We start from the raw sequence: 27,642 nt of genomic DNA on the forward strand, positions 1-27,642 counted from the left end.
CACAATAGAACAATGGAGAAACCACATGGCAGTAAACAATGAACAACCCCCACACCCCACCTATACATGTCTACACAATACTAGGACATTCCACCCCGTACCCCTAACAGGCACAGGGTGATTTACACATAAGAGGGATATGGGGAGCTGCAGCAGGGGTCTCCCCACCACTCCAAAAGAGGCTGTGCCCCCCACCCAAAGTCACTCCCCTCACAATATTGTACATTACATACTCCTGACCCCTGCACTATATACTCTGTTGTACATTACATACTCCTGACCCCTGCACAGTATATTCTATGATGTACATTACATTCTCTTGACCCCTGCACTATATACTCTATGTTGTACATTACATTCTCATGACCCCTTCACTATATATTTTATGTTGTACATTACATTTTCCTGACACCTGAACTATATATTCTGTTGTGCATTACATACTCTTCACCCCTGCATTATATACTCTATGTTGTACATTACATCCTCCTGACCCCTGCACTATATACTCTATGTTGTACATTACATCCTCCTAACCCCTGCACTGTATACTCTATGTTGTACATTACATACTCCTGACCCCTGCACTGTATACTCTATGTTGTACATTACATACCGCTGACCCCTGCACTATATACTTTGTAGTACATTACATGCTACTGACCTCTGCACTATATACTATATAGTGTACATTACATCCTCCTGACCCCTGCACTATATACTCTATGTTGTACATTACATACTCCTGACCCCTGCACTATATACTCTATGTTGTACATTACATCCTCCTGACCCCTGCACTATATACTCTGTGTTGTACATTCCATAGTCATGACTTCTGCTCTCCCCCCTGCCCCCACTGCTATATATACACATAATATGGATTCTCTTTTGTTCCCCCCATTTCCTCCCAGCTGGACATTTTATATCGGATGATGTGATTGGAGCACAGACTTTTACATGGTGATAATAATGTGATAACATCCTCCAACTTTGGACCCTTAAACAGAAAGTGATAATGAGGGAGGAGTCAATACCCCAATGATGGTGGTCTTCAGGATCAGTCCAGTCTTCATCTTGGTTGTTCTCCCCCCATCCTCACTCTCTGACCTCTGGTGGGGCTCAGCCCCGCTGTTCTTCATGACTAAATCATGGACTAAATAAGGAAGTGCAGTACTTCTTGTGTTGGGAAGATGGCGATGAGTGATAGAGGGGGTGGGGACCCTCGTCCTATAATCCCCTCATCACTGTCCCTCCTATAAAAGACAGTTCTGGTTGTTTCCTCACTCTGTGACTAAGGTCCATGAATAAAGAAATGACCTGGTAGGAGATCAGAGGAGCCATTTCCTAGTTCCCTTGAGGGTGGAATTGTAAGCTCCTCAAAGACCAAGCTGCCTGATGTGGGCGGAGTCCTGGTTTGGGGGAACCAATCAGCTCCTGTCTAGTAATCCTCTTTGTCTTTGTATTTTAGTCCATGGCCGGGAGATGAGGAAAACCTCCGAGGATTGTCTCACTTTGTCTCCAGACTGGAAAGTAGAAGATGAGGACATCACACAGTATAGTCCAGGAGAAAACCCGGCTCCCTCCAATGCCCATCCGGCACCACCCAGTGTAGATGGACCATCGGATTCCTTGTATCCTGAGGAACCTCAGACTGTGCGGGACCGGGCCGGCCTTCCAACAGGGAAGACATTCTCCTGTACTGAGTGCGGGAAGGGTTTCCTTTATGAATGCCGTCTTAATGTGCATAAAAGGTCTCACATGGGGGAGAAGCCATATTCCTGTGCTGAGTGTGGGAAATGTTTTTCACTGATGTCCTACCTTTGCAAGCATCAGAGATCTCACACAGGGGAGAAGCCGTATTCCTGTCCTGAGTGCGGGAAATGTTTTTCAGTGAAGTGTAATCTTTACACACATCAGAGATCTCACACAGGGGCGAAGCCGTATTCCTGTCCTCAATGCGGCAAATGTTTTTCGGTGAAGTGTAATCTTTACTCACATCAGAGATCTCACACGGGGGAGAAGCCGTATTCCTGTCCTGAGTGTGGGGAATGTTTTTCACAGAAGTCCAATCTTTATAGACATCAGCAATTTCATACAGGTGAGAAGCCGTATTCCTGTCCTGAGTGTGGCAATTGCTTTTCATTGAAGTCCAGCCTTTACAGACATCAGAGATCTCACATGGGAGAGAAGCCATATTCCTGTCCTGAATGCGGGAAATGTTTTTCAGTGAAGTCCCATCTTTACACACATCAAAGATCTCACACGGGGGAAAAGCCATATTCTTGTCCTGAGTGTGGAAAATGTTTTTCAGATAAGTCCAATCTTTACAGACATCAGAGAACTCACATGGGGGTGAAGCCACTTTCCTGTCCAGAGTGAGGGAAATGTTCCTCACTGAAGTCCTGTCTTCCTGTACATCTGGGATTATAAAGAGGTAGACAGATCAGACAGGGGTCAGTACCCCTAGGGGATGGAATGGGGGGAGGGCTATGGCAGATGATAAGAAGGTTCCCATGTTACAAACAACCAGTGGAATTGGTAGCATTTGTAGGAAAATAAAAGATACACAAAATCCGTGTGAACATGGTGTCAGTGAATGAACAAGGTGTCGGTGAATGGACAAGGTGTCGGTGAATGGACAAGGTGTCAGTGAATGAAAGTGTTTGTTCCCCAATACCAGAAGTGTGCCCAGCACAATAGGTGAGTTGGAAGGTTTGGTGCATGAAGAGAACTAGGATTGAATTGGTATTGCTGAATCTTGGCTTCATTCCTCACATGACTGGGCCATTCATATTCCTGGCTAGGTTCTCTTTCGGAGAGACGAGGGAATAGGAAAGGGGGTGGTGTCTGTCTCTATGTGAGAAGTGATCTCAGAGCGAGTGTGAAAGAGGACCTAGTTGATGGAGAGTGTGATGAGGCTGAAGGATTATGGGTGGAACTGCACATGGAGGGCGTACTACAAAGGTCATCATTGGAGTTTGTTATAGGCCTCCCAGTGTTAATGAGGAGGTGGAGACTCAGCTCCTCACACAGATGGAAAGGGCTGCAAGGGCTGGGACAGTGATAATAATGGGGGATGGTAACGCCCCAGAAAGTGACTGGAGTAATGGTACTGCAGGAACAGTTAAAGGGCAAAAATGTATAAACCTACTATAGGACAATTTTATGGTCCAGTTCATAGAGGCCCCAACTAGGAATGATGCTCTGCTGGACATAGTCATCTCAAACCATGAAGAGCTTATTACGAATGTCCATATAAAAGAACATCTGGGTAGCAGTGACCATAACATGATTTCATTTATTGTTAGCTGTAAACAGCGAGCACATACGGGAAAATAAAAACGCTCAACTTTAAGAGAGCTAATATCCCTGGGAGGGAATATTGGCATCACAATGAACACAACACAGAAATGAGAGTTCTTCAAAAAGACTGTATGTGACTGCACTGCAAAATATATTCCCATGGGCAACAAGTATAAAAGGCTACAAATCCAACCTATGTGGCTGTCGGCCAAAGTTACAAAAGCGATAGATAATAAGAAAAGAGCTTTTATTAAATATAACAATGAAGGAACGCGATCATCGTTTACACATTACAAAGAATAGAACAGAAGATGCAAAAAGGAAATAAAGGCACAAAAACTGAAAACAAACGACAGAAAGATATCAGGACGACCCCAAAACATTCCTCCAATCTATGAATAGTAGAAAGGTCCGGTCCCAGCATGTAGGCCCTTTACAGAACCATCTAGAGGGGGGGGGACAAAGAGAAGGACAATGTATGAAATCCCTTCTTCAGCTCTGTGTATACAAAGGAGCATGGGGGGGCTCTTGTCCATAATGGGGGGTGGTACTGACACCCCCCAGATGATCCACATTGGCTCACAATTGATATGATCCAGAAATATTTGTACAGAATAAAGGTGAATAAAGCCCCTGGACCGGATGGCAGACACCCACGGGGCCTTAAAGGATTCAGCTCTGTCATCTCACAGCCATTGTTTCTCATTGTTAGGGCCTCTTTAATGACTGGCATAGTACCACTGGATTGGTGTAAGGCCAATGTGGGGCCAATATTTATAAAGGGGACAAAATCTTTCCCAAGTAATTATAGAGCTGTTAGTGTAACTTCTATAGTTGGGAAGATACTGGAGAGTTTAACCCCTCCCCCTCCTGAGGATTTACCCCCCTTCCTGACCAGACCTCTTTTTGCTTTCGGCGCTGCACTTGTTCAACTGATAATTGCGCGGTCATGCAATGCTGCACCCAAACAAAATTTATGTCCTTTTTTTCACACAAATAGAGCTTTCTTTCGGAGGTATTTGATCACCTGTGCGCTTTTTATTTTTTGCGCTATAAACAAAAAAAGACCAAAAATTTTGAAAAAAAAACAATATTTTTTACTTTTGGCTATAAAAAATATATAGTAAACTCAAAGTTAGTTATAAATTTAGGCCAAAATGTATTCTGCTCCATGTTTTTGGTAAAAATAATCCCAATAAGTGTATATTGATTGCTTTGTGTGATAGTTATAGCGTCTACAAACTATGGGAGAGATAATGGAATTTACGCCATTGTTTTACTATACAGCGCTGCACTAGTTTTACTGACAATTGCGCGGTCATGCAATACGGTACATAAATGAACATGTAACTAAACTCTTCTTTAAACATAGATGAATCTATCCCAATATACAATAAAATAAAAAAATAAATTGTAAAATAAAAATCCCAAAAAATTATATATCAAACTAAATGTCCCAAAAAATAAATGTCCAAAATGTCTCTGTAAAGATGTCTTTCCAAATTCCAGAGCAAACTCGTATCATCTTTAATCATCCAGTATGGAAATTCCAAAATTCTTTGTGAACCTCAAAAAACTAAACTTCTGATAGTGTATTACCTTTATACTGAACATACATGTAAAATAGTGAAAGAACCGTGTATCATGCCAACTGCATACCGTGAGCTCACACGTGAAAAAACAATTCCTCTACCAATATATCAATCTCTGAATATGTAAATACACTCGTGACAAGAATCAGAAGAGTGACCAATCCAAGTCCAAACCATGAAACGTGATCACCTCCAAATAGTGAGGATGGAGAATAACCCAAATCTCTAATAGTGAGCTCTACAAACTCAATAATAGTGAACAATAAAGTGCTCTCCTCCAACTGGTGCAACAATGGATCATTCCCCTCTGGAAATAAATCCCAGGCTTTCAGGGGATAGTCGCACTCTCCAGGCTTCCTAATGTTCCTGTTGGCACTCTTCCATATTCCTCATAAGGTGAGATAGGAGACAATCAGCGCTATATAGTAACATAAGTTAATATTTATTGAATATCTTACATTACAATTGAAGAATATCAGCTTCCAGCATTCAGAACAGCTCAGGTGTAGTCCTATGTATAGAGAACCGCATGTTCCCACTTCCAAAATGGCCACCACCACACTTCCGGTTTTGCGTGAGTTCTTCAGACGTCACGTGTCCTGACATGTTTCGTCACTTCCTGGACTTTTTCACAAGAGATCAAAATGTCTGAGAGGTGGTTCCTTATATTCTGTTCCACATCAAGGGCAGGAAATCGAATCCGCCATCTTACTATATGGAAAAATGGTGGCATGTATATCTTTATTCCCATTCCCTATACGAGCACTGCAATCCCTATACGAACACTGCAATCCCTATACGAGAACTGCAATCCCTGTACGAGCACTGCAATCCCTATACGAGCACTGCAATCCCTGTACGAGCACTGCAATCCCTGTACGAACACTGCAATCCCTGTACGAACACTGCAATCCCTGTACGAGCACTGCGATCCCTATACAAACACTGCAATCCCTGTACGAACACTGCAATCCCTATACGAGCACTGCGATCCCTATATGAGCACTGCAATCCCTATACGAGCACTGCAATCCCTGTACGAGCACTGCAATCCCTATACAAACACTGCAATCCCTATACAAACACTGCAATCCCTGTATGAACACTGCAATCCCTATACAAACACTGCAATCCCTGTATGAACACTGCAATCCCTATACGAGCACTGCAATCACACAGCATCTATACTAGAACCATATAACTGTGTACCTATACTGTAACATAAACTCCATCTTAATGACCCCCCCACTCCCCCTAACAGGTACACGCCCCCATACCTGATCTAAATCCCCATGTAATTAAAATGCTAAAAAGGATCATCATATACTGTGAATCCAACTAAATAGCAGCAATGTATATACACCCTTCTTATATAATATATAAATATATAACAGACCGATATTCAATACAATGACAATCTTATACCCCCTATGGTGATGACTCCCTCTACTGGTCAATCTATGCATTCCCAGATCAATACATTCTACATCTACTCACACACAGACTACACCTGATCCATATCCCCCAAACTATATAATAAAAATTATGATAAATATGATATATAATAAGATAAATTAAATAAAATATAATATATAAATAAAATAAATAAAATCAACCCCTAAAAAAACACTAACAGTTAATATAAAATCTACCAAATACACAAACGTTTTCACTATTTTACATGTATGTTCAGTATAAAGGTAATACACTATCAGAAGTTTATTTTTTTGAAGTTCACAAAGAATTGTGGAATTTCCATACTGGATGATTAAAGATGATACGAGTTTGCTTTGCAATTTGGAAAGACATCTTTACAGAGACATTTTGGACAATTATTTTTTGGAACATTTAGTTGGATATATAATTTTTTGGGATTTTTATTTTATTTTACAATTTATTTTATTGCAAATTTTATTTATGTATTATTTTATTGTATATTGGGAGAGATTCATCTATGTTTAAAGAAGAGTTTAGTTACATGTACACATACTTTCAAGGGATCAAGATCTGTGTCAGATTTCTTGCAAATTGCACTTTAAATCACCATGTACCCCGACTTGGAAATCATGTGACGTCAATGTAAGTCACATGATGTGACTGTGGTGTCAATAACACCACTTAGAAATCTGCTTTAATGTGACCGGGTAGCCCCCAGTAACATTGTTTGCGATTGCCATGCAATTGGCATGACATGCGACTTGCAAATCGTAGACCAAGTTGCACCCTATTGGCCACTGTAGGCTCTGTTCACATCCAATTGGATTGTGAACTCGTGCAACTTCACTGTAAGTTGGGCAATTGCCGCATCGGATTAGATGTGACAGTGGTGTTGGCCCCCAGTAACATTGGGTGCAATTTGCCATGCAAAGGGCAAGCTGCTGGCCATGCCAATCACATGACAAGTCACATCCAGGGTGTGCAATTTCAGGTGTGATTTGTGAATTGACATGGTACCTGATATTGGATATAATGAATGTGAATGTGAGGGGAGTAACATACGCCATTTGTTGCAGCGAGAGTTCAAAGGTAGTTCTTGTTGAACTTTTTGGCCATTTAATAACAATTTCACATCTACACTACCATAGAAATCACAATGCTACACACAATTGAAATCACAACTAGTTTGAAATTTTCTAGAAAACGGTGAAATTGGCAACTTAAAGCGCAATTTTCAATTGCATATAGTGTGAGCGAAGCAGGAAAATCAAAAAAGGAAATAAATCTTTGAAGGCGTGCGGTACCTGCCTGCTGGGATAAGGGTCTGCTATGCATTTGGGGGAAATTCCACACCAGTATTTATAACAATTTGGATGTGTGGATTCCCCACCCAAGCCTTTTCTCTCTCTCTCACTCTTCTGTATGTCTCTCTTTATCACTCTTCAGTATGTATCTCTCGCTCGCTTTTCTTTGTCTCACTGGCTCGCTCTTCTCTCTCGCTCACTCTTCTGTATGTCTCTCTTTATCACTCTTCAGTATGTATCTCTCGCTCGCTTTTCTTTGTCTCACTGGCTCGCTCTTCTCTCTCTCACTCTTCTGCATGTTTCTCTTTATCACTCTTCAGTGTGTATCTCTCGCTCGCTCTTTGTCTCACTCCTCTCTCTCACTCACTCTTCTGCATGTTTCTCTTTATCACTCTTCAGTATGTATCTCTCGCTCTCTTTATCACTCTCTGGTATGTATCTCTTACTCATCTCTCTCTCAGCTCTTTGCTTGCCAAATCCTTCACAAAAGGGGGTGGAGTGTAAGCCATCATTATCAAATCTATTAGTAGTCCAGGCCCTTATCTCATCCCATTGTATGACATTCACATTAGGTGCAGCTTTGAAGGTGTTTCAACAGACAAGGCCTCATTCTAGGGATCATTTAGACAGAAAGCAAAGATGCTGCCAGAACATGTATGTGAAGACAGCCACACACAGAGATCATGCTACTTTCTTGCCGTGGTTGGGATTCAAACCAACAACCCTAAAGCTGTGAGGCAGCAGTGCTAACCACTAATCCACGGAGCTACATTGCTAACCCAGCCTGTATTTCTGTGTTGTGAATCAATCCTAAGTCCCTGGGCAAGGTCAGTGTAACTACCAGATATCTCCAATGTGACACACATGTTGTGCTATGTTGCCAATTCTGATGTATGTTGGTTCTATGTATCCCAATACAAAGGATTGCAATACTAATACAGGCGTACCTCGGTGTACCAACGCCTCAGGGAACATCATATTTGGGGTACAAATGCCAAACCATTAAAATAAATTGGTTGTTTTATAAATGTTTGAATCATTTGGTTCACAATACGAAGTGTATGTCGGCGCTGATTTTCAATGCTAATGGCTAATGCCTTTTTTTGTCCTTCACTATAGTTCACACGCTTAGCTGTCACTTTCCCCGAAGTTAAAGAAAAATATCTGAATTTTAATTAACTAAAAGTCAACCTTGTTACCTTTAAGGAAATAATCTCAAAACTTTCTCTTTTAGTCGGGGGAAGTGACAGGTGAATTTCTGAGCCATAGTGAAGACCAAAAAAAACAGAATTACATTTAAAAACCAGCACCATAATAATAAAAACCGGCATGGGGTCCCCCCTCCCATCCATACCAAGCCCTTCAGGTCTGTTATGGATATTAAGGGGGAACTCCATGCCAAAAAAAAAAGAAACAGCGTGGGTCCCCCCTCTGATCCATACCAAGCCCTTCGGATCTGGTATGGATATTAAGGGGGAACTCCATGCCAAAATGAAAGAAAAAACAGCGTGGGGCTCCCCCCAAAATCCATACCAGACCCTTATCCGAGCATGCAGCCCGGCAGGTCAGGAAAGTGGGGGGGGACAAGCAAGCGCCCCCCTCCTGAACTATACCAGGCCACATGCCCTCAAAATGGGGGGTGCTTTGGGGCAGGGGGGCTCCCCCCAATGCACCTTGTCCCCATGTTGATGGGGACAAGAGCCTCTTCCCCACAACCCTGGCCGGTGGTTGTGGGGGTCTGCGGGCGGGGGGCTTATCAGAATCTGGAAGCCCCCTTTAACAAGGGGGTCCCCAGATCCCACCCCCCCCCTACGTGAATGAGTCTGCGGTACATGGTCCCGCGACTCATTCACAAAAAAACAAAGTGTTGTGTAAAAAAAACACAGTACAGGATCTTTGACAAGTCCTTTATCAAAACAATGTCCCCCGAAGTAGATCCAATGTCAATCGCGGCGGCAGCGGAGGTGATCCAAAAAAAGAAAAAAAAAAACCTATTTAAGAGCTATCAGCGAGACCTTTTTTCAGAAGCCCGGAAGCCTCCGACGGGAGCGGAACTTTTTTTTTCTTCTTTTTTGCCGCCGTGATTGACGTTGGATCTACTTCGGGGGACATTGTTTTAATAAAGGACTTGTCAAAGACCCTGTACTGTGTTTTTTTTTTTTACACCACACTTTGTTTTTTTGTGAATGAGTCGAGGGACCATGTACCGCAGACTCCTTCACGTGGGGGGGCGGGATCTGGGGGCCCCCTTGTTAAAGGGGGCTTCCAGATTCTGATAAGCCCCCCACCCGCACACCCCCACAACCACCGGCCAGGGTTGTGGGGAAGAGGCCCTTGTCCTCATCAACATGGGGACAAGGTGCTTTGGGGGGGAGCCCCCCTGCCCCAAAGCACCCCCCATGTTGAGGGCATGTGGCCTGGTATGGTTCAGGAGGGGGGGCGCTTGCTCGTCCCCCCCCTTTCCTGGCCTGCCAAGTTGCATGCTCGGATAAGGGTCTGGTATGGATTTAAGGGGGAACCCCACGCTGTTTTTTTTTAAATTTTGGCATGGAGTTCCCACTTAATATCCATACCAGACCCGAAGGGCTTGGTAAGGATGGGAGGGAGGACCCCACGCATTTTTTTTTTTATCTGCAGACCTTTTTTTTTATATTCAACTGTCAAAATAAATATTAAATAGACATTCGAAAAAAGTAAAATCATTACAGTAATAATTATAAAGGATAAGAAACAAAAATAGAATCAAAAGAACAAAGGAAATCTAATTAGAATACAGAAAGATATGCCGAGTGCTGTTTGTTAAACACAGGAGACGCGATCTTCGCCATCTGTCAGAGGACTCCACACACAGGAGACGTGATCTTCGCCATCTGTCAGAGGACTCCACACACAGGAGACGTGATCTTCGCCATCTGTCAGAGGACTCCACACACAGGAGACGTGACCGAGTGCCGGCTGTCAGAGGACTCCACACACAGGAGACGCGATCTTTGCCATCTGTCAGAGGACTCCACACACAGGAGACGTGACCGAGTGCCGGCTGTCAGAGGACTCCACACACAGGAGACGTGATCTTCGCCATCTGTCAGAGGACTCCACACACAGGAGACGTGATCTTCGCCATCTGTCAGAGGACTCCACACACAGGAGACGTGACCGAGTGCCGGCTGTCAGAGGACTCCACACACAGGAGACGCGATCTTCGCCATCTGTCAGAGGACTCCACACACAGGAGACGTGATCTTCGCCATCTGTCAGAGGACTCCACACACAGGAGACGCGATCTTCGCCATCTGTCAGAGGACTCCACACACAGGAGACATGACCGAGTGCCGGCTGTCAAAGGACTCCACACACAGGAGACGTGATCTTCGCCATCTGTCAGAGGACTCCACACACAGGAGACGCGATCTTCGCCATCTGTCAGAGGACTCCACACACAGGAGACGTGATCTTCGCCATCTGTCAGAGGACTCCACACACAGGAGACATGATCTTCGCCATCTGTCAGAGGACTCCACACACAGGAGACATGACCGAGTGCCGGCTGTCAGAGGACTCCACACACAGGAGACGCGATCTTCGCCATCTGTCAGAGGACTCCACACACAGGAGACGTGATCTTCGCAATCTGTCAGAGGACTCCACACACAGGAGACGTGATCTTCGCCATCTGTCAGAGGACTCCACACACAGGAGACGTGACCGAGTGCCGGCTGTCAGAGGACTCCACACACAGGAGACGTGACCGAGTGCCGGCTGTCAGAGGACTCCACACACAGGAGACGCCACCGAGTGCCGGCTGTCAGAGGAATCCACACACAGGAGATGTGATCTTTGCCATCTGTCAGAGGAATCCACACACAGGAGACGTGATCTTCACCATCTGTCAGAGGACTCCACACACAGGAGACGCGATCTTCGCCATCTGTCAGAGGAATCCACACACAGGAGACGTGATCTTCACCATCTGTCAGAGGACTCCACACACAGGAGACGTGATCTTCGCCATCTGTCAGTAGACTCCACACAGAGATTTACTATTGAACAACGTCTAAAAAGAAAGCGCCCACGGAAGACGTCTAACATGTGTTCTGCACATGCTCATTCCTATTAGCCAGAGCCGCTGGAAAAGCGTCTAGTTTTTTAATGTGACGAGCAGCCTTAAAAAAAAGTACTATTTACACATTGTAAACATTTTTTGAAATGTCAGATATTGTTAAAAGTGAAGTTCTGATATTTGGCAAAGCAAATGTCAATGGAAACATGTCGCTGCAGTGATTTTTCATGGTGTTAGATGTGCCTCTTAGCACATCTGCTTTTTGGGTCTGCTTCCTGGACTGTGTCTCTTAGTAAATTCGATCTGGTGTCTACTTCTTAGACGCTTTCTTTAGTAAATGTCTTTGCCGTCTAAAAGTAGACGCTCGCGGTTAAAAAGTAGACGCTAGCCCACAGAAATGCGCCCAGGCTCAATAGTAAATTCGGGCCCAAGTGTTCCCCCTTGACCAACATCATTTTTAATCCAAGTCTCCCAGATAGTCTGGCCATTGGTCGAGTCCCTCCTTGGGCTGAGGTTAATCTATTCCAATTGCAACATTTGGTCAATCCCGGAATTCACAACCTTAAATCCTTCCCTGACATTCAAAAAGCTGCTCGCATTCCACCCCATCAGTATTTTATCTACAGATACAACACATTTTTGCCTCCAAAGCCTCTTCTCTGACTCTTGAACAACCTACCCCTTTAGATCATATCTGCATCCAAGGCCCACACCACCGGGACATCATTTCCGCTACGTATACATTGCTTGTAGATGCCCTTTTTCTATTGGTTCTCCCCTTTATATGTGTAAATGGTCCCGTTTCCTTCAATGTGATATTGGGTTGGATCAATGGAGTAGGATTTGGGGGGCCTCTTCTAAATCTTCTATGTGTGTAATGTGTACAGAAAATCCTTCTAAGACCCCGATGTTTTGGTATCGGACCCCTGAGGTTCTCCATGATAGTAACCTGAATGTTTCCTCTGTTTGCTGGTGTTGTGGGACGGAAACTGACACTCTTTTCCACATTTTTTGGGATTGCCGGTCCATTGCACCCTTTTGGAGGAGGTCCTTACCCCATTGTGGTTACTTTTCCTGGCTCCTGTCCCTTTTGAGCCCATTTACTTTCTGTTGGGTCTACCTTTTTAGGGTCTCTCTAAATGTGCGAGGAAACTTTCCACCTACATTCTGAGGGCAGCCAGGAGAACCATTCCCATGCATTGGCTGTCTTCTATGTCCCCCATGTTACCGGCACTGATGAAGGTCAGAGCAGAAATGAGAAAGTTGGAGTACCTACCTGCTTTACACCCTGCTACTGTCCCTGCGCTGGAGGCAGTTCAGGACCCACGGGACACCTATGACACCGATCTGTCTGCTCCGATCGTTTGTGATTGATGGCCATGTCACTGTTTTGTATTGACATTGTATGTTCTTATGTACCTCTCATCGATGAGCTGCTTTATCAGCCTTCTCTCCCTCTCTGCTTTTATTTTACATTTACCTTTGTGGCTGCTTGTTGTAATATGTGACATAGAGAGGGAAATGGGTGCTAATAGGCTGCGGGAGATCTGCTGAGACATAGAGAGGGAAATGGGTGCTAATAGGCTGCAGGAGATCCGCTGAGACATAGAGAGGGAAATGGGTGCTAATAGGCTGCAGGAGATCCGCTGAGACGTAGAGAGGGAAATGGGAGCTAATAGGCTGCAGGAGATCCGCTGAGACGTAGAGAGGGAAATGGGAGCTAATAGGCTGCAGGAGATCCGCTGAGACGTAGAGAGGGAAATGGGTGCTAATAGGCTGCAGGAGATCCGCTGAGACATAGAAAGGGAAATGGGAGCTAATAGGCTGCAGGAGATCCGCTGAGACTTAGAGAGGGAAATGGGTGCTAATAGGCTGCAGGAGATCTGCTGAGACATAGAAAGGGAAATGGGTGCTAATAGGTTGCAGGAGATCTGCTGAGACATAGAGAGGGAAATGGGTGCTAATAGGCTGCAGGAGATCTGCCGAGACATAGAGAGGGAAATGGGTGCTAATAGGCTGCAGGAGATCTGCCGAGACATAGAAAGGGAAATGGGTGCTAATAGGCTGCAGGAGATCTGCCGAGACATAGAAAGGGAAATGGGTGCTAATAGGCTGCAGGAGATCTGCCGAGACATAGAAAGGGAAATGGGTGCTAATAGGCTGCAGGAGATCTGCCGAGACATAGAGAGGGAAATGGGTGCTAATAGGCTGCAGGAGATCTGCTGAGACAATGAAATGTGTGTGAAATGGATGGATGTGCAGACACTCCCAGAAGATGATGTCATTATGAGTGGATTGATATATATTTTGCATTGTCCCCCCAGAAGGATCAGGTTTGGCGGGATCGCTCTCATTAGCTATACATTTGTATTTTGTGTTCTGTGTTTGTAAGACTTTTCTATATGTAATAAGAGATGTTTGTTGAACAGTTGGTTACATAAGAGTTACATTTATTTCTTCTTCCTTTATTCAGTAATGTTTCATCTCCCGTAGTATCCCTGTAAGGTACATATTATACAGGAAGGGGGATTATGGGATGGATCTCGGGGCTGCAGTTCCTCTGAACTCCACTAGGTGCTGATCTCACCTATACTCACACAGGAAGTCTCTATGGAATGCAGACAGGAAGTGATGTCAGACACAGACAGGAAGTGATGTCAGGTGCAGACAGGAAGTGATGTCAGGCACAGACAGGAAGTTCCATTTGGTAGGAAGTACAATGAAGACATTGTTGGAAGATGCAGCATTGGAGGTAATAAGATGTTATTTCCTATTTACACCCAGTAGCCCCCCCGTCACGTCTGTCCTCTTCCTCCATAGTCATGTCCGTCCTCTTCCTCCATAGTCACTGTGACATCTTTTATCTCCAGCAGATGATGATACACACATATATAGTGTGGGAACCCAGATGAACCCCTTCAGGGGCAGAACATCCCCCACTTCCGGGGCCGGAACATTCTCCTCATTGTGGAGATAAATTCTAGTAACATAAAATGTATATAAATCTGAGGCTTTTTTAGGAATGTTGGGGATTAAAAAAATGAAAGGGGCTTTATAGCAACTTAAATGTGTAATATGTGTAACATTGCGCGGTTTATCTCCTCCTCCCCCGCCTGTCTCCAGCACCGCACCCGGGGACTAGCAGGGAGGGGAGAGACCTTGCAGTGTAATGAGAACCAATTGGCTGCTCCTCAGGAAAGGGGAGTGTCCGGCTTATCCTTTCTTCCTTTAACTCCCAGAGCCCTTTTTGCACACATTTAAAAAATAATTTTAGGCCTGAAGATGACACAAAACCCCCAAAATATCGATTTTCTGAAAGTAGAGACTTTAGAGTCTAGAAAATGCTAAATTTCAGTAAAAAATACACTTAAGTTAATTCCAGGGCAGAAAAAGCAATAAATGACCCATTTATGTGTAAAAATATACAGTGGGGAAAAAAAGTATTTAGTCGCCACCAATTGTGCAAGTTCTCCCACTTACAAAGATGAGAGAGGCCTGTAATTGGCATCATAGGGAGACCTCAACTATGAGAGACAAAATGAGAAAAATAATCCAGACAATCACATTGGCTGATTTGGAAAGAATTTATTTGCAAATTATGGTGGAAAATAAATATTTGGTCAATATCAAAAGTTCATGTCAATACTTTGTTATATATCCTTTGTTGGCAATGACAGAGGTCAGACGTTTCCTGGAAGTCCTCACAAGGTTGGCACACACTGTTGCTGGTATGTTGGCCCATCCTCCATGCAGATCTCCTCTAGAGCAGTGATGTTTTGGGTCTGTCGCTGGGCAACACGGACTTTCAACTCCCTCCAAAGGTTTTCTATGGGGTTGAGATCTGGAGACTGAGACTTTCCAAATCAGCCAATGTGATTGTCTGGATTATTTTTCTCATTTTGTCTCTCATAGTTGAGGTCTACCTATGATGCCAATTACAGGCCTCTCTCATCTTTTTAAGTGGGAGAACTTGCACAATTGGTGGCTGACTAAATACTTTTTTGCCCCACTGTAAAAGCCGAGGTTGCAGCGAGTAAATAGATATCCAACATGTCAAACCTTAAGTTGTGTGTGCTGAAATGGTGACAACCTTTAGTCCCCGGTATTATCTATAGGTGACACATTTATAGCCCCTTCTAGGTCATCAGTATAGAGTACGGAGGAGGTCTGCTCCTCTCATTCTGGTGTGACCGGCGATATGTAACGTGTATCACAATCAATGTTATCACGTGTAGGCGCTCCAGCGTGTGCTCTTACGTTTGGGTGTGCATATATGTTGCGGTGCAGAGCCTCAGCATGTTTTAAGGGGAGGAGTTATGTACTTGGGTGTAACTTTAATTGTTTACAATTTAAAAAAAACATTTTTACTTAAGGGGACAAAGTCTTCTATGAGATGACTTTTGATGACAGGTTCTCTTTATTGAGACATCCAGGGTCTAAAAGACCCCCAATGTTCCCCTGTACTCCATTGGATGTAATGTAGAGCACATCACACCGCATTACATTCTTTGCCGTCCTCGATGGTCGGGAAATCTGTCATAACGTCACTTCTGGGTCAGGACAAGAAGGGAGTGAACATGTCTGCTCTCCTCTGTCCCATCTACCCTCCGGCACCCGCTGACCCGGGCCCACAGATGGGCAAGCAGAGCCGGGGAAGCATAGTAGGTACAGGAGAGGTTCACACACACGGGGTGGCAGAGGCTGGCACCTGAAAGGAGAGCCCTGCGGCTTGCCCTCAGCAGGGATAAAGATTAAACACAATACTTGCCCGGCCCCCAGAACTACATGTCCCGGGCGTCGGGTGATGTAAAGTGACCATCCCTGCATGATGAGCCGACATTGACCTCACAGCACTGCCTCAGAGCAAACTAGTCATAGGAAGGATCAGATTTATCATTCCTTGTCTGCAGATCTAATACTCATCAAAACCAGTTCAGAGACCAAACAAACCCAACAGAGAAAAGGGGCCCCCGGACCTCAAAATTGTAGTAAACACTAAACAGTCCAAACTAAATATCTTCCCATGGGGGAGTAGTTCTTCAATGTCCAGCAACCCTCCTATTCCCCCCTCACATCCACATCCTATTATTGTGTGACCAATACCATCCAAATAAAAATATATATGAAAAGTGAGCGCTCTCTCGACAGCAGCCAATGCACCCAAAGGCAATCCCAGCAAAACCTTCAAACATACACAGAAAATAAAAGGTGCGGCGCTGATAGATATAGCATAGGGTCTATATGCTCATGTGTATCTTAAATGATCAGAAGACACACTGTGATGTATAACAGAAAATAGTAATAATTATGAACATAAAGTAGATATAAATGTAATGTCCAGACAAACAGACGCAGGATCTTGCATAGAAGCTACTAAGCCCAGGATCCCACGGTAAAATTGCGCACTCACCGGACACGCTAAATAAACGCATATGTAGTATGACCCCTGGGAATCACTCATCAAGCGGGTACAGTGGGTATCCAGGAGCAGGCAATCTTGGTGAATTGGACAGCATCCAGATCCAGAGATCCCCTTTAGATCAAATGAAAAGAAGGCGAGGAACTCCCTCCGGTGGCCAAAATAAGTATGGTATCCTGAAAATTAATTAGCTCCAAATAGGAGCCAAAAAAACTCCATAGTGTAGTATGATGAATAAAAACATTTATTTCCAAAAATATATATATTCCCAAATGTTAAAACAGGGCAGAAAAACACTGATCAGTGAATAGTGTAATAAAATGGTAAACTGACCAAAAGTAATATGGCCGCCGGGCCTCCTCGTGGCTCCGGGCGGCTAAAAATGTCACGCTCTGCTGGCTCCTCCTAAGGCCTTTCGTGCTCCAGCACATCATCAGAGGGGAGGCCAACAGCAGCATGACAAAATCTATCCTTAAATAGCGTGATGTGGCAATCGCGCATGCGCGAAGGTGCGCCGCCATTTTGCCGTGGTCGGTACTGGTGCGCATGCGCGACACTGCGGGCGCCATTTTGCCATAGGTCTGAAATCGTATTTCAGACAGCTTTCTTACCTATGGCAATACCATGTCAGCACAGCATACTGTGATCACATCACACCGGTCCAGACCTAAAAATCCGCTATATAGTAGTGCATATGGCATGACACCATAAATTGTGTTATTACCCCTCACAAGGAGTCACTTTTAGGCGCCATTTTACTGAAGGTCAGGATAGGTGCAAAACATGGTCAGGAAAAAGTTGCATCCTCATCAAAATACAAAAATGCAATCAAAAATATATATAACAATGCAAACAGAGGCGCCAGTTAATCTGGCGACAGCATCATAACATATTATATATTATATCCACTATAATGCTCAATATTCACGAACAAGTGAGTGCCCAATATAAATCAACTGGTGGACAGTGTAAGTGAGCAGATGCATACATATATAAAATATATTAATATTAATGACACACTTTAAAATGAAAGCATCTAAAATTACACATATAGATTTCCTGCACGTCAAAAGATGACTCAGTATACATAATTACTGAGAATGGTATCAATTCTTCAACTCAGCAGGCTGTGACCTTATTAAATTCCTTATTGTAAGGAAAAGGAAGAAGCTCGCATATTTAGACAGAGAGATTAATGCAGTAAGGGAGAAACTTACACCGTTCAAAGAGAAAGATAACTATAAGAGCGAATCAGATAGACTCAAAATACATCTGGAGGGAGTAGAGAAAGAGCAAAAATTAAAGAAAAGGAAAAAGTACCAGAGGGATTGTAAAGATTACTCTGATGGGATAGTCTTCCAATGGCAGAAGGAGAAAGAGACTCCACATGTTCCTCTTACTAATACCCCTGTACTTTCAAATAATACGAATAAACCTAGACCAATCTTAAAACAACCCTATAAAAAGACTCAATATCACAATACTAATAACACCATGATTAATCGTTCTGAACCTATACAACACTTACACGATGAGAATATAGGGTCTAGAGATTCTTTTTGGCATCCTAATAGCTATCCACCAGGATACAGAAATTCCCCTCATAAAGACTCTAGGAATGGACCCCAACATTGGGGCACCCCAAGAGGAGAAAGAAGGAACGATATCTTCCACACCTCTCCCAGGCAACATTACAACAACTATACTTATTATTCTGATGGTCCCCAAACATGGAGAACCGACCACACACATTATGCGTCTCCACGTCAATATAGAGGCCACCCTAACCAGAACAATAATAGGCCTTTTAAACCTACCCCCCAAATTTGGAGGAATGATCATGTATACTATGCGTCTCCACGCCAATATAAGGGTTACCCTTATCAGAATAATAATAGGTCCTTTAGACCTAGTCCCATGCGTTCTAATCATCCGCATGCACACAGGACTCCTCAAACTCCCCCTAGGCGCAGTACCCATCCCAATGGTGGGAATAATGGGAATAATCATCCTAAGCAACCTTTTTTAGGAGAAGGCAAGGTGAGAAAAAGGAAGGACACAGAAGAGGGAGACGAGGAGGGAGAAGATTGCACAGACATGAGCAAAAAGAGAAGGATTTAGTTGGTAAAGGGTTATTTAACCTTAGTAATACTGATCTTAATAAGGATGAATTACGTTTGTTAGATAAGGGTTTAAAATATGCTCCTGCCAATAAACTTGATAAATTTAAAGTTTATATGGACATACATAAATTCACCAGGCAATTATCCTTAAAAAGATTTTTTGCCAATAAACCCACTACTAACAACACGCGGGCAGACCTTTTTGTGCATTCCAATTTAAGGAATGCCTCTACATACAACCCCCCTCCACAACCCCACTCTTATGTAAATATCTTCAGAGACAAAGTTCTGAAAGAACTAGGACATTTAACTGTAAAACAACCATACAACAGGACAGGAGATATTACAGCAATGAGATCACTTCTTGATAAGAAGGATCTAGTAATTAGACCTGCTGACAAAGGGGGAGGGGTCGTGATCCTTAATAAGTCAGACTACATCTCAGAGGTCATGAATATTTTGAGTGATCATACGACATATTCTCCATTACTTAGTGACCCACTTTCTGGTTATAAACGCACATTGAAAAAAATCGTAGATTATGGTTATGAACACGGAATCTTAAACAAAAAGGAGAAAGCTTTTCTCATTCCAATTGCACCCAAATTACCCATTTTATATATACTTCCGAAAATTCACAAGAACCCCACCAAACCTCCGGGACGTCCAATAATAAGCGGGATAGGGTCCCTTTGCTCAAAGGTGGGCGAATATATCGACCACTTCCTGCAACCTTTGGTAGTACAAACGCCTGCTTACCTTAAAGACACCAAACAGGTACTCAATCTAATTAAAGATTTTAGAACATCAGCAGATACATTTCTTGTGACGGCAGACGTCGCCTCACTATACACTAACATCAAGCATGGTGACGGAATGGAAGCAGTGGATTATTACTTATCACATCATAGTAATTTGCCGGTCATACAGAAAGAATTTATTCTCAAATTGCTTGACTTTGCAATGACCAATAACTATTTTTGGTTTAATAAGGCTTACTATTTGCAGATCAAAGGTGTAGCCATGGGGGCTAAGTTTGCCCCCAGCCTCGCTAATCTTTTCATGGCGAGATGGGAGGAGGACATCATTTACGCCAGAGATTGGCCTGAGCTGGCTCTCTACGGGCGATACATTGACGATGTCCTCCTCCTATGGAATGGCAGTGAGGAATCACTTGTAAATTTTTTTGGAACATTAAATAACAACACACATAATATAAGTTTGACATATGTGTATAGTAAATTGCAAATAAACTTCCTTGATCTTACACTTTCCAATGTAGAAGGTAAGATAATTACGGAGTCTTTTTTCAAATCCACGGATCGTAACAGCTATATCCCTACGCACAGCTGTCACCATCCTTCCTGGTTAGCGAACATTCCACGTGGTCAATTTACCAGGATAAGACGTAACTGTTCCAGCCTGGACATGTATTATTCCCAGGCGATGATCTTGAAAGAAAGATTCATAGAAAAGGGTTACAGCAGCAGTAGTCTGATGGAAACAATACAGTTGGTTGCAGACTCTGATAGGGATATTATGCTACAGGATAACCGCAGACCTATGCAAACTAAAGTCTGCCCATTTGTCACTACTTATAATATACAGCATAAAGCTATCAGTGGGTTGATTAAGAGAAACTGGGACATCTTACTTACAGATCCGGTTCTGAGTAACATCTTGCCTGAACGACCTGAAATTATGTTCAGGAAAGCTGTGTCTATTAGACATAATTTAGCACCTAATGTGATAGACCCTCCGGTTCGTACCTCTCTTTTTTCCGATATGAAAGGGTTCAGTCCATGCAATAGGTGTGTGATTTGCAGATGTAATAATACTAGAAAACGCAGGATCACTGAGTTTACATCACACACAACAGGTAGAACTTATGTTATTAAGAATTTTATTTCTTGTTATAGCAAATATGTTGTCTATTTACTCCAATGCCCCTGTTTAAAGCAGTACGTGGGACGCACCACAAGGCGGTTAAGGGACCGCTTGCGAGAACACGTGGCAAATATCAGAAAGGGGTACAAGGACCATTCTTTATCAAATCATTACAGAACACATCACAATATGGATCCCACTTCTCTCAGATTTACTGCTATTGACGTCGTCACCCCTCATTGGAGGGGAGGGAATAAAACACGTGCGGTGTCCCAGGCGGAAACAAGATGGGTATATGAGCTGGGAACTTTATATCCTTTGGGACTTAACATTGAAATTGACGTCAATAGTTTTATTGCTAATGGCTAGTTATGATGGTACATTATCCCCATTTTCTTCCTAGGTTCAGGTTTATTCCTCTAATTTTTATATATTTTTTATAGTATTTTTTGTTTATTTTTTCATTACTAGGGATATGCCTTTGCGGGCGACGTTTTTGTTTTATTTCATATATTTCTCTCCTTTCTTGTATTTTTAATGGTAATAAAATTAGAATTAATCATTATAACCTTGCATGGCGTTTTCTCAGTGGTAATTATGTATACTGAGTCATCTTTTGACGTGCAGGAAATCTATATGTGTAATTTTAGATGCTTTCATTTTAAAGTGTGTCATTAATATTAATATATTTTATATATGTATGCATCTGCTCACTTACACTGTCCACCAGTTGATTTATATTGGGCACTCACTTGTTCGTGAATATTGAGCATTATAGTGGATATAATATATAATATGTTATGATGCTGTCGCCAGATTAACTGGCGCCTCTGTTTGCATTGTTATATATATTTTTGATTGCATTTTTGTATTTTGATGAGGATGCAACTTTTTCCTGACCATGTTTTGCACCTATCCTGACCTTCAGTAAAATGGCGCCTAAAAGTGACTCCTTGTGAGGGGTAATAACACAATTTATGGTGTCATGCCATATGCACTACTATATAGCGGATTTTTAGGTCTGGACCGGTGTGATGTGATCACAGTATGCTGTGCTGACATGGTATTGCCATAGGTAAGAAAGCTGTCTGAAATACGATTTCAGACCTATGGCAAAATGGCGCCCGCAGTGTCGCGCATGCGCACCAGTACCGACCACGGCAAAATGGCGGCGCACCTTCGCGCATGCGCGATTGCCACATCACGCTATTTAAGGATAGATTTTGTCATGCTGCTGTTGGCCTCCCCTCTGATGATGTGCTGGAGCACGAAAGGCCTTAGGAGGAGCCAGCAGAGCGTGACATTTTTAGCCGCCCGGAGCCACGAGGAGGCCCGGCGGCCATATTACTTTTGGTCAGTTTACCATTTTATTACACTATTCACTGATCAGTGTTTTTCTGCCCTGTTTTAACATTTGGGAATATATATATTTTTGGAAATAAATGTTTTTATTCATCATACTACACTATGGAGTTTTTTTGGCTCCTATTTGGAGCTAATTAATTTTCAGGATACCATACTTATTTTGGCCACCGGAGGGAGTTCCTCGCCTTCTTTTCATTTGATCTAAAGGGGATCTCTGGATCTGGATGCTGTCCAATTCACCAAGATTGCCTGCTCCTGGATACCCACTGTACCCGCTTGATGAGTGATTCCCAGGGGTCATACTACATATGCGCTTTTATTTAGCGTGTCCGGTGAGTGCGCAATTTTACCGTGGGATCCTGGGCTTAGTAGCTTCTATGCAAGATCCTGCGTCTGTTTGTCTGGACATTACATTTATATCTACTTTATGTTCATAATTATTACTATTTTCTGTTATACATCACAGTGTGTCTTCTGATCATTTAAGATACACATGAGCATATAGACCCTATGCTATATCTATCAGCGCCGCACCTTTTATTTTCTGTGTTTCTGAATACCATCCAAATCATTCTTACTTTCATTTCCCAAAGTTATCCGTCTACAAGGAGACCTGTATAGATCACATGATGGCACCAATGAGGATGGAGGACCGGAGTCACATGACTGAGAAGATACTAAACCTCACCCTGGAGATCATCTACCTGCTGACCGGAGAGGTGACGAGGATTCTGGGAAGTCACATGACATCACTCTCATCTCTATTAATAAAACACAGACCTGACCGGAAAGGTGAGGAGGATTCTGGGAGTCTAACATGATATTCCTATTGGTTCCTCAATACAGAGATTTCCTCTTCTGAAGTCAGGTGATCATATGACCATCACAGTGCCTCCATGTGACTCCCTAAACCCTGAGAGACACAACATGCAGAAGATTCTAGAAGTCACCAAGAAGATGATGGAGCTGCTGACAGGAGAGGTGAGCGGTGCCGGGAATTCTGGGACATTCTCCAATCACTGATAGTATCATTAGGATCTGTACATTATCTGCATTGTTACCATTGATGTCATTTTATTATATATTCAGAGTGGAAACCTGAGAGATCCTAAAGTTGAGGTTAAAGAAGAGATAAAAGAGGAGGAGGATGAGGATGGGGGGATGGAGGAGTCAGAGCTTCTAAAGGAACACAAAGATCTGTACCAGGACACCATGGTGGAGTCATCCAGCTACAGGAACCCACCAGAGAGATGTCCCCGTCCTCTGTATTCCCGGGATTCCACACAGGAAGGTCACACCATCCCTCACCATCATCAGGTAGATGATGACAATTATTGGTAGTTGTGATTTATACACAGCATGTTTGTTACAATGAATGTTTTATTATATCTTTCAGAGTGGAATCCTCGGGGATGAGAATATTGATGTTAAAGAAGAGTATAAAGAGGAGGATGAGGAGTATGGAGTGATGGAGGAGTTTTCAGAAGGACACAAGGATATGATGGAGCCACCTAATACCAGGAACCCACCAGAGAGATGTCCCCGTCCTCTGTATTCCCGGGATTCCACACAGGAAGGTCACACCATCCCTCACCATTACAAGGTTGGTGGGGTGGAGAGCATGGACCTGGGATAATATATGGATTTTTTATGTGAGCTTATATTTTACAGATTACATTTTTTTCTCATTCTCTTGGTTTAGTGTGAAGATCTGATAAATATAAAAGAAGAAGAGGCGTATGTGAGGGATGATCAGCAGTCTATGGAGGAGGATGGAATAACGGGGACATTTATAGAGGAGGACACTCCTACAGAGATCAGCACAGGTGGGTCATGAACACTAAATCCATTCCTCCACCCATACTGCTCACTGATTGGTCCAGAGTAGGGCGGGGACTGGGTGATATCAGCCTGTAATCCCCTGGTCACTTTCCTGAGCTGTGTTCCCCGTCCTGTATTCCTGGATTTCTCTCGGATAATCTTCCTTCTCTGTGCTGCAGACACAATTTATGTATCTAGACTGGATTTATGGAGGTTCTGGGGTTCAGCTGGCAGCAAAATGTTGATTTTTCCTATAAGCATTGCAAAATGTAGGCACCCAGGACATGTGACTGGGGTCTCCTGCCTTGTGCCTGACTCTTCCAGGGGACCTTCCCTGTTATCTGTTGGCTGTGCCGGGTGGCGGGATATGTCTGTAGTGTCTCAGACCCAAGTCACTGAGTGCAGTCTCAGGAGATGGGAGACAAGCAACCCTTTAAGGACCTTTAATTAATGAATACCAATATTATGAGTCCTGACCCCTGCACTATATACTCTATGTTGTACATTACATACTCGTGACCCCCGCACTATATACTCTGTTGTACTTTACATACTCCTGACCCCTGCACTATATACTCTGTTGTACATGACATACTCCTGACCCCTGCACTATATACTCTATGTTGTACATTACATACTCCTGACCCCTGCACTATATACTCTATGTTGTACATTACATACTCCTGACCCCTGCGCTATATACTCTGTTGTACATTATATACTCCTGACCCCTGCACTATATACTCTATGTTGTACATTATATACTCCTGACCCCTGCACTATATACTCTATGTTGTACATTACATACTCCTGACCCCTGCACTATATACTCTATGTTGTACATTACATACTCCTGACCCCTACACTATATACTCTTATGTTGTACATTACATACTCCTGACCCCTGCACTATATACTCCATGTTGTACATTACATACTCCTGACCCCTGCACTATATACTCCATGTTGTACATTACATACTCCTGACCCCTACACTATATACTCTTATGTTGTACATTACATACTCCTGACCCCTGCACTATATACTCCATGTTGTACATTACATACTCCTGACCCCTGCACTATATACTCTATGTTGTACATTACATACTCCTGACCCCTGCACTATATACTCTATGTTGTACATTACATACTCCTGACCCCTGCACTATATACTCTATGTTGTACATTACATATTCCTGACTTCTGCTCTCCCCCCTCCCCCCACTGCTATATATACACATAATATGGATTCTGTTTTGTTCCCCCCATTTCCTCCCAGCTGGACATTTTATATTGGATGATGTGATTGGAGCACAGACTTTTACATGGTGATAATAATGTGATAACATCCTCCAACTTTGGACCCTTAAACAGAAAGTGATAATGAGGGAGGAGTCAATACCCCAATGATGGTGGTCTTCAGGATCAGTCCAGGCTTCATCTTGGTTGTTCTCCCCCCATCCTCACTCTCTGACCTCTGGTGGGGCTCAGCCCCGCTGTTCTTCATGACTAAATCATGGAGTAAATAAGGAAGTGCAGTGCTTCTTGTGTTGGGAAGATGGCGATGAGTGATAGAGGGGGTGGGGACCCTCGTCCTATAATCCCCTCATCACTGTCCCTCCTATAAAAGACAGTTCTGGTTGTTTCCTCACTCTCTGACTAAGGTCCATGAATAAAGAAATGACCTGGTAGGAGATCAGAGGAGCCATTTCCTAGTTCCCTTGAGGGTGGAATTGTAAGCTTCTCAGAGACCAAGCTGCCTGATGTGGGTGGAGTCCTGTTTGGGGGAACCAATCAGCTCCTGTCTAGTAATCCTCTTTGTCTTTGTATTTTAGTCCATGGCCAGGAGATGAGGAAAACCTCCGAGGATTGTCTCACTTTGTCTCCAGACTGGAAAGTAGAAGATGAGGACATCACACAGTATAGTCCAGGAGAAAACCCGGCTCCCTCCAATGTCCATCCGGCACCACCCAGTGTAGATGGACCATCGGATTCCTTGTATCCTGAGGAACCTCAGACTGTGTGGGACCGGGCCGGCCTTCTAACAGAGAAGAGCTTCTCCTGTCCAGAGTGCGGACAGTCCAGTGTTTGCAGACATCAGAGATCTCACACGGGGGAGAAGTCATATTCCTGTCCTGAGTGCAAGAAATGTTTTTCAAGGAAGTCCAACCTTTACAGACATCAGAGATCTCACACGGGGGAAAAGCCGTATTCTTGTCCTGAGTGCGGGAAATGTTTCTGTTATAAATCCCATCTTAATAGGCATAAAAGATCTCACACGGGGGAGAAGCCGTATTCCTGTCCTGAGTGCGGGAAATGTTTTTTGAGGAAGTCCCATCTTTACACACATCAGAGATCTCACACAGGGGAGAAGCCGTATTCCTGTCCTGAGTGCGGGAAATGTTTTTCAGATAAGTCCAATCTTTACGCACATCAGAGATCTCACACGGGGGAGAAGCCGTATTCCTGTCCTGAGTGCGGGAAATGTTTTTCAGATAAGTCCCATCTTTACAGACATCAGAGATCTCACACGGGGGAGAAGCCGTATTCCTGTCCTGAGTGCGCGAAATGTTTTTCACGGAAGTCCCATCTTTCCAGACATCAGAGATCTCACAATTGTGTGAAGCCACTTTCTTGTCGTGAGGGAAGTCCTGTCTTCCTGTACATCATGGGTCCCATACAACCCTGGAGGTGTATTAGTGCCTTGAGTGCGGGAAATGTCTTCTAGATGAATGTTGCTGGACATCCCAGCTCTTATGTGGGGAAGAAGCACACCCTGATATACACCTCAGATATACTCCATGGCTGATCTTCATCATGGAAGAAACCGTTGATAAGGATATCAGGGGTCACCAAAGACATGGTCCTGACCTGTGATTGGCTGAGTACGTTTTGTGGTGGGAGATTTCACAAACACTTGGAGGTCTATTTAAAAATAAATGGTTCTACCTCCTATATACCGGACACTTCCACCCCCTTCCTGACCAGGTCGACTGGTAACTATTAGCGCTCTCACACTTTGAATGACAATTACACAGTCATGCAACATTGTACCCAAATTATATTTTTATCATTTTCTTTCACACAAATAGATATTTATTTTGGTGGTATTTAAACACCACTTGTTACCATTTTTCTTGTTTCTTGTTTTTACAAATAAATAGTCTTTCCTTGTAAATGTAGACAAAGGTGTATTCTGCTCCATTTCTTGGGTACAATAACCCCAATCAGTGTCTATGATTCAGTGTGTAGGAGAGTTATAGGCCCTGATTCACTAAGATGTGAGTGTATTAGCAGAGACTGACCATTCAGGCAGACTCCGGTC

The 27,642-nt window shown here is 43.4% G+C and overlaps 1 protein-coding gene across 1 annotated transcript; it reads left to right on the forward strand.

Moving 5' to 3' along the window:
• Positions 1 to 1,305: 1,305 nt before the first annotated feature.
• On the forward strand, positions 1,306 to 27,505 carry LOC149461905 (uncharacterized). The gene is made up of 2 exons (XM_089677743.1): positions 1,306 to 2,376; positions 26,110 to 27,505. The coding sequence occupies exons 1-2, from the start codon at positions 1,399 to 1,401 to the stop codon at positions 27,043 to 27,045; spliced, it is 1,914 nt and encodes a 637-aa protein (XP_089533869.1). The 5' UTR covers positions 1,306 to 1,398; the 3' UTR covers positions 27,046 to 27,505.
• Positions 27,506 to 27,642: the final 137 nt, after the last annotated feature.

This window comes from Staurois parvus, unplaced genomic scaffold, assembly GCF_062004578.1.
Source record: "Staurois parvus isolate SC_StPar_1 unplaced genomic scaffold, SC_StPar_1.0 ptg000191l, whole genome shotgun sequence".
In the NCBI taxonomy this organism is placed as follows: Eukaryota; Metazoa; Chordata; class Amphibia; order Anura; family Ranidae; genus Staurois; species Staurois parvus.

What these genes read in the sequence shown, in the direction of transcription:
- LOC149461905 (XM_089677743.1), top strand. Translation starts at nt 1,399, where the DNA reads ATGTGGGCGGAGTCCTGGTTTGGGGGAACCAATCAGCTCCTGTCTAGT. An exon ending in TGAAGCCACTTTCCTGTCCA is followed by an intron (nt 2,377 to 26,109) that starts GAGTGAGGGAAA and finishes TTTGGGGGAACC; the next exon opens with AATCAGCTCCTGTCTAGTAA.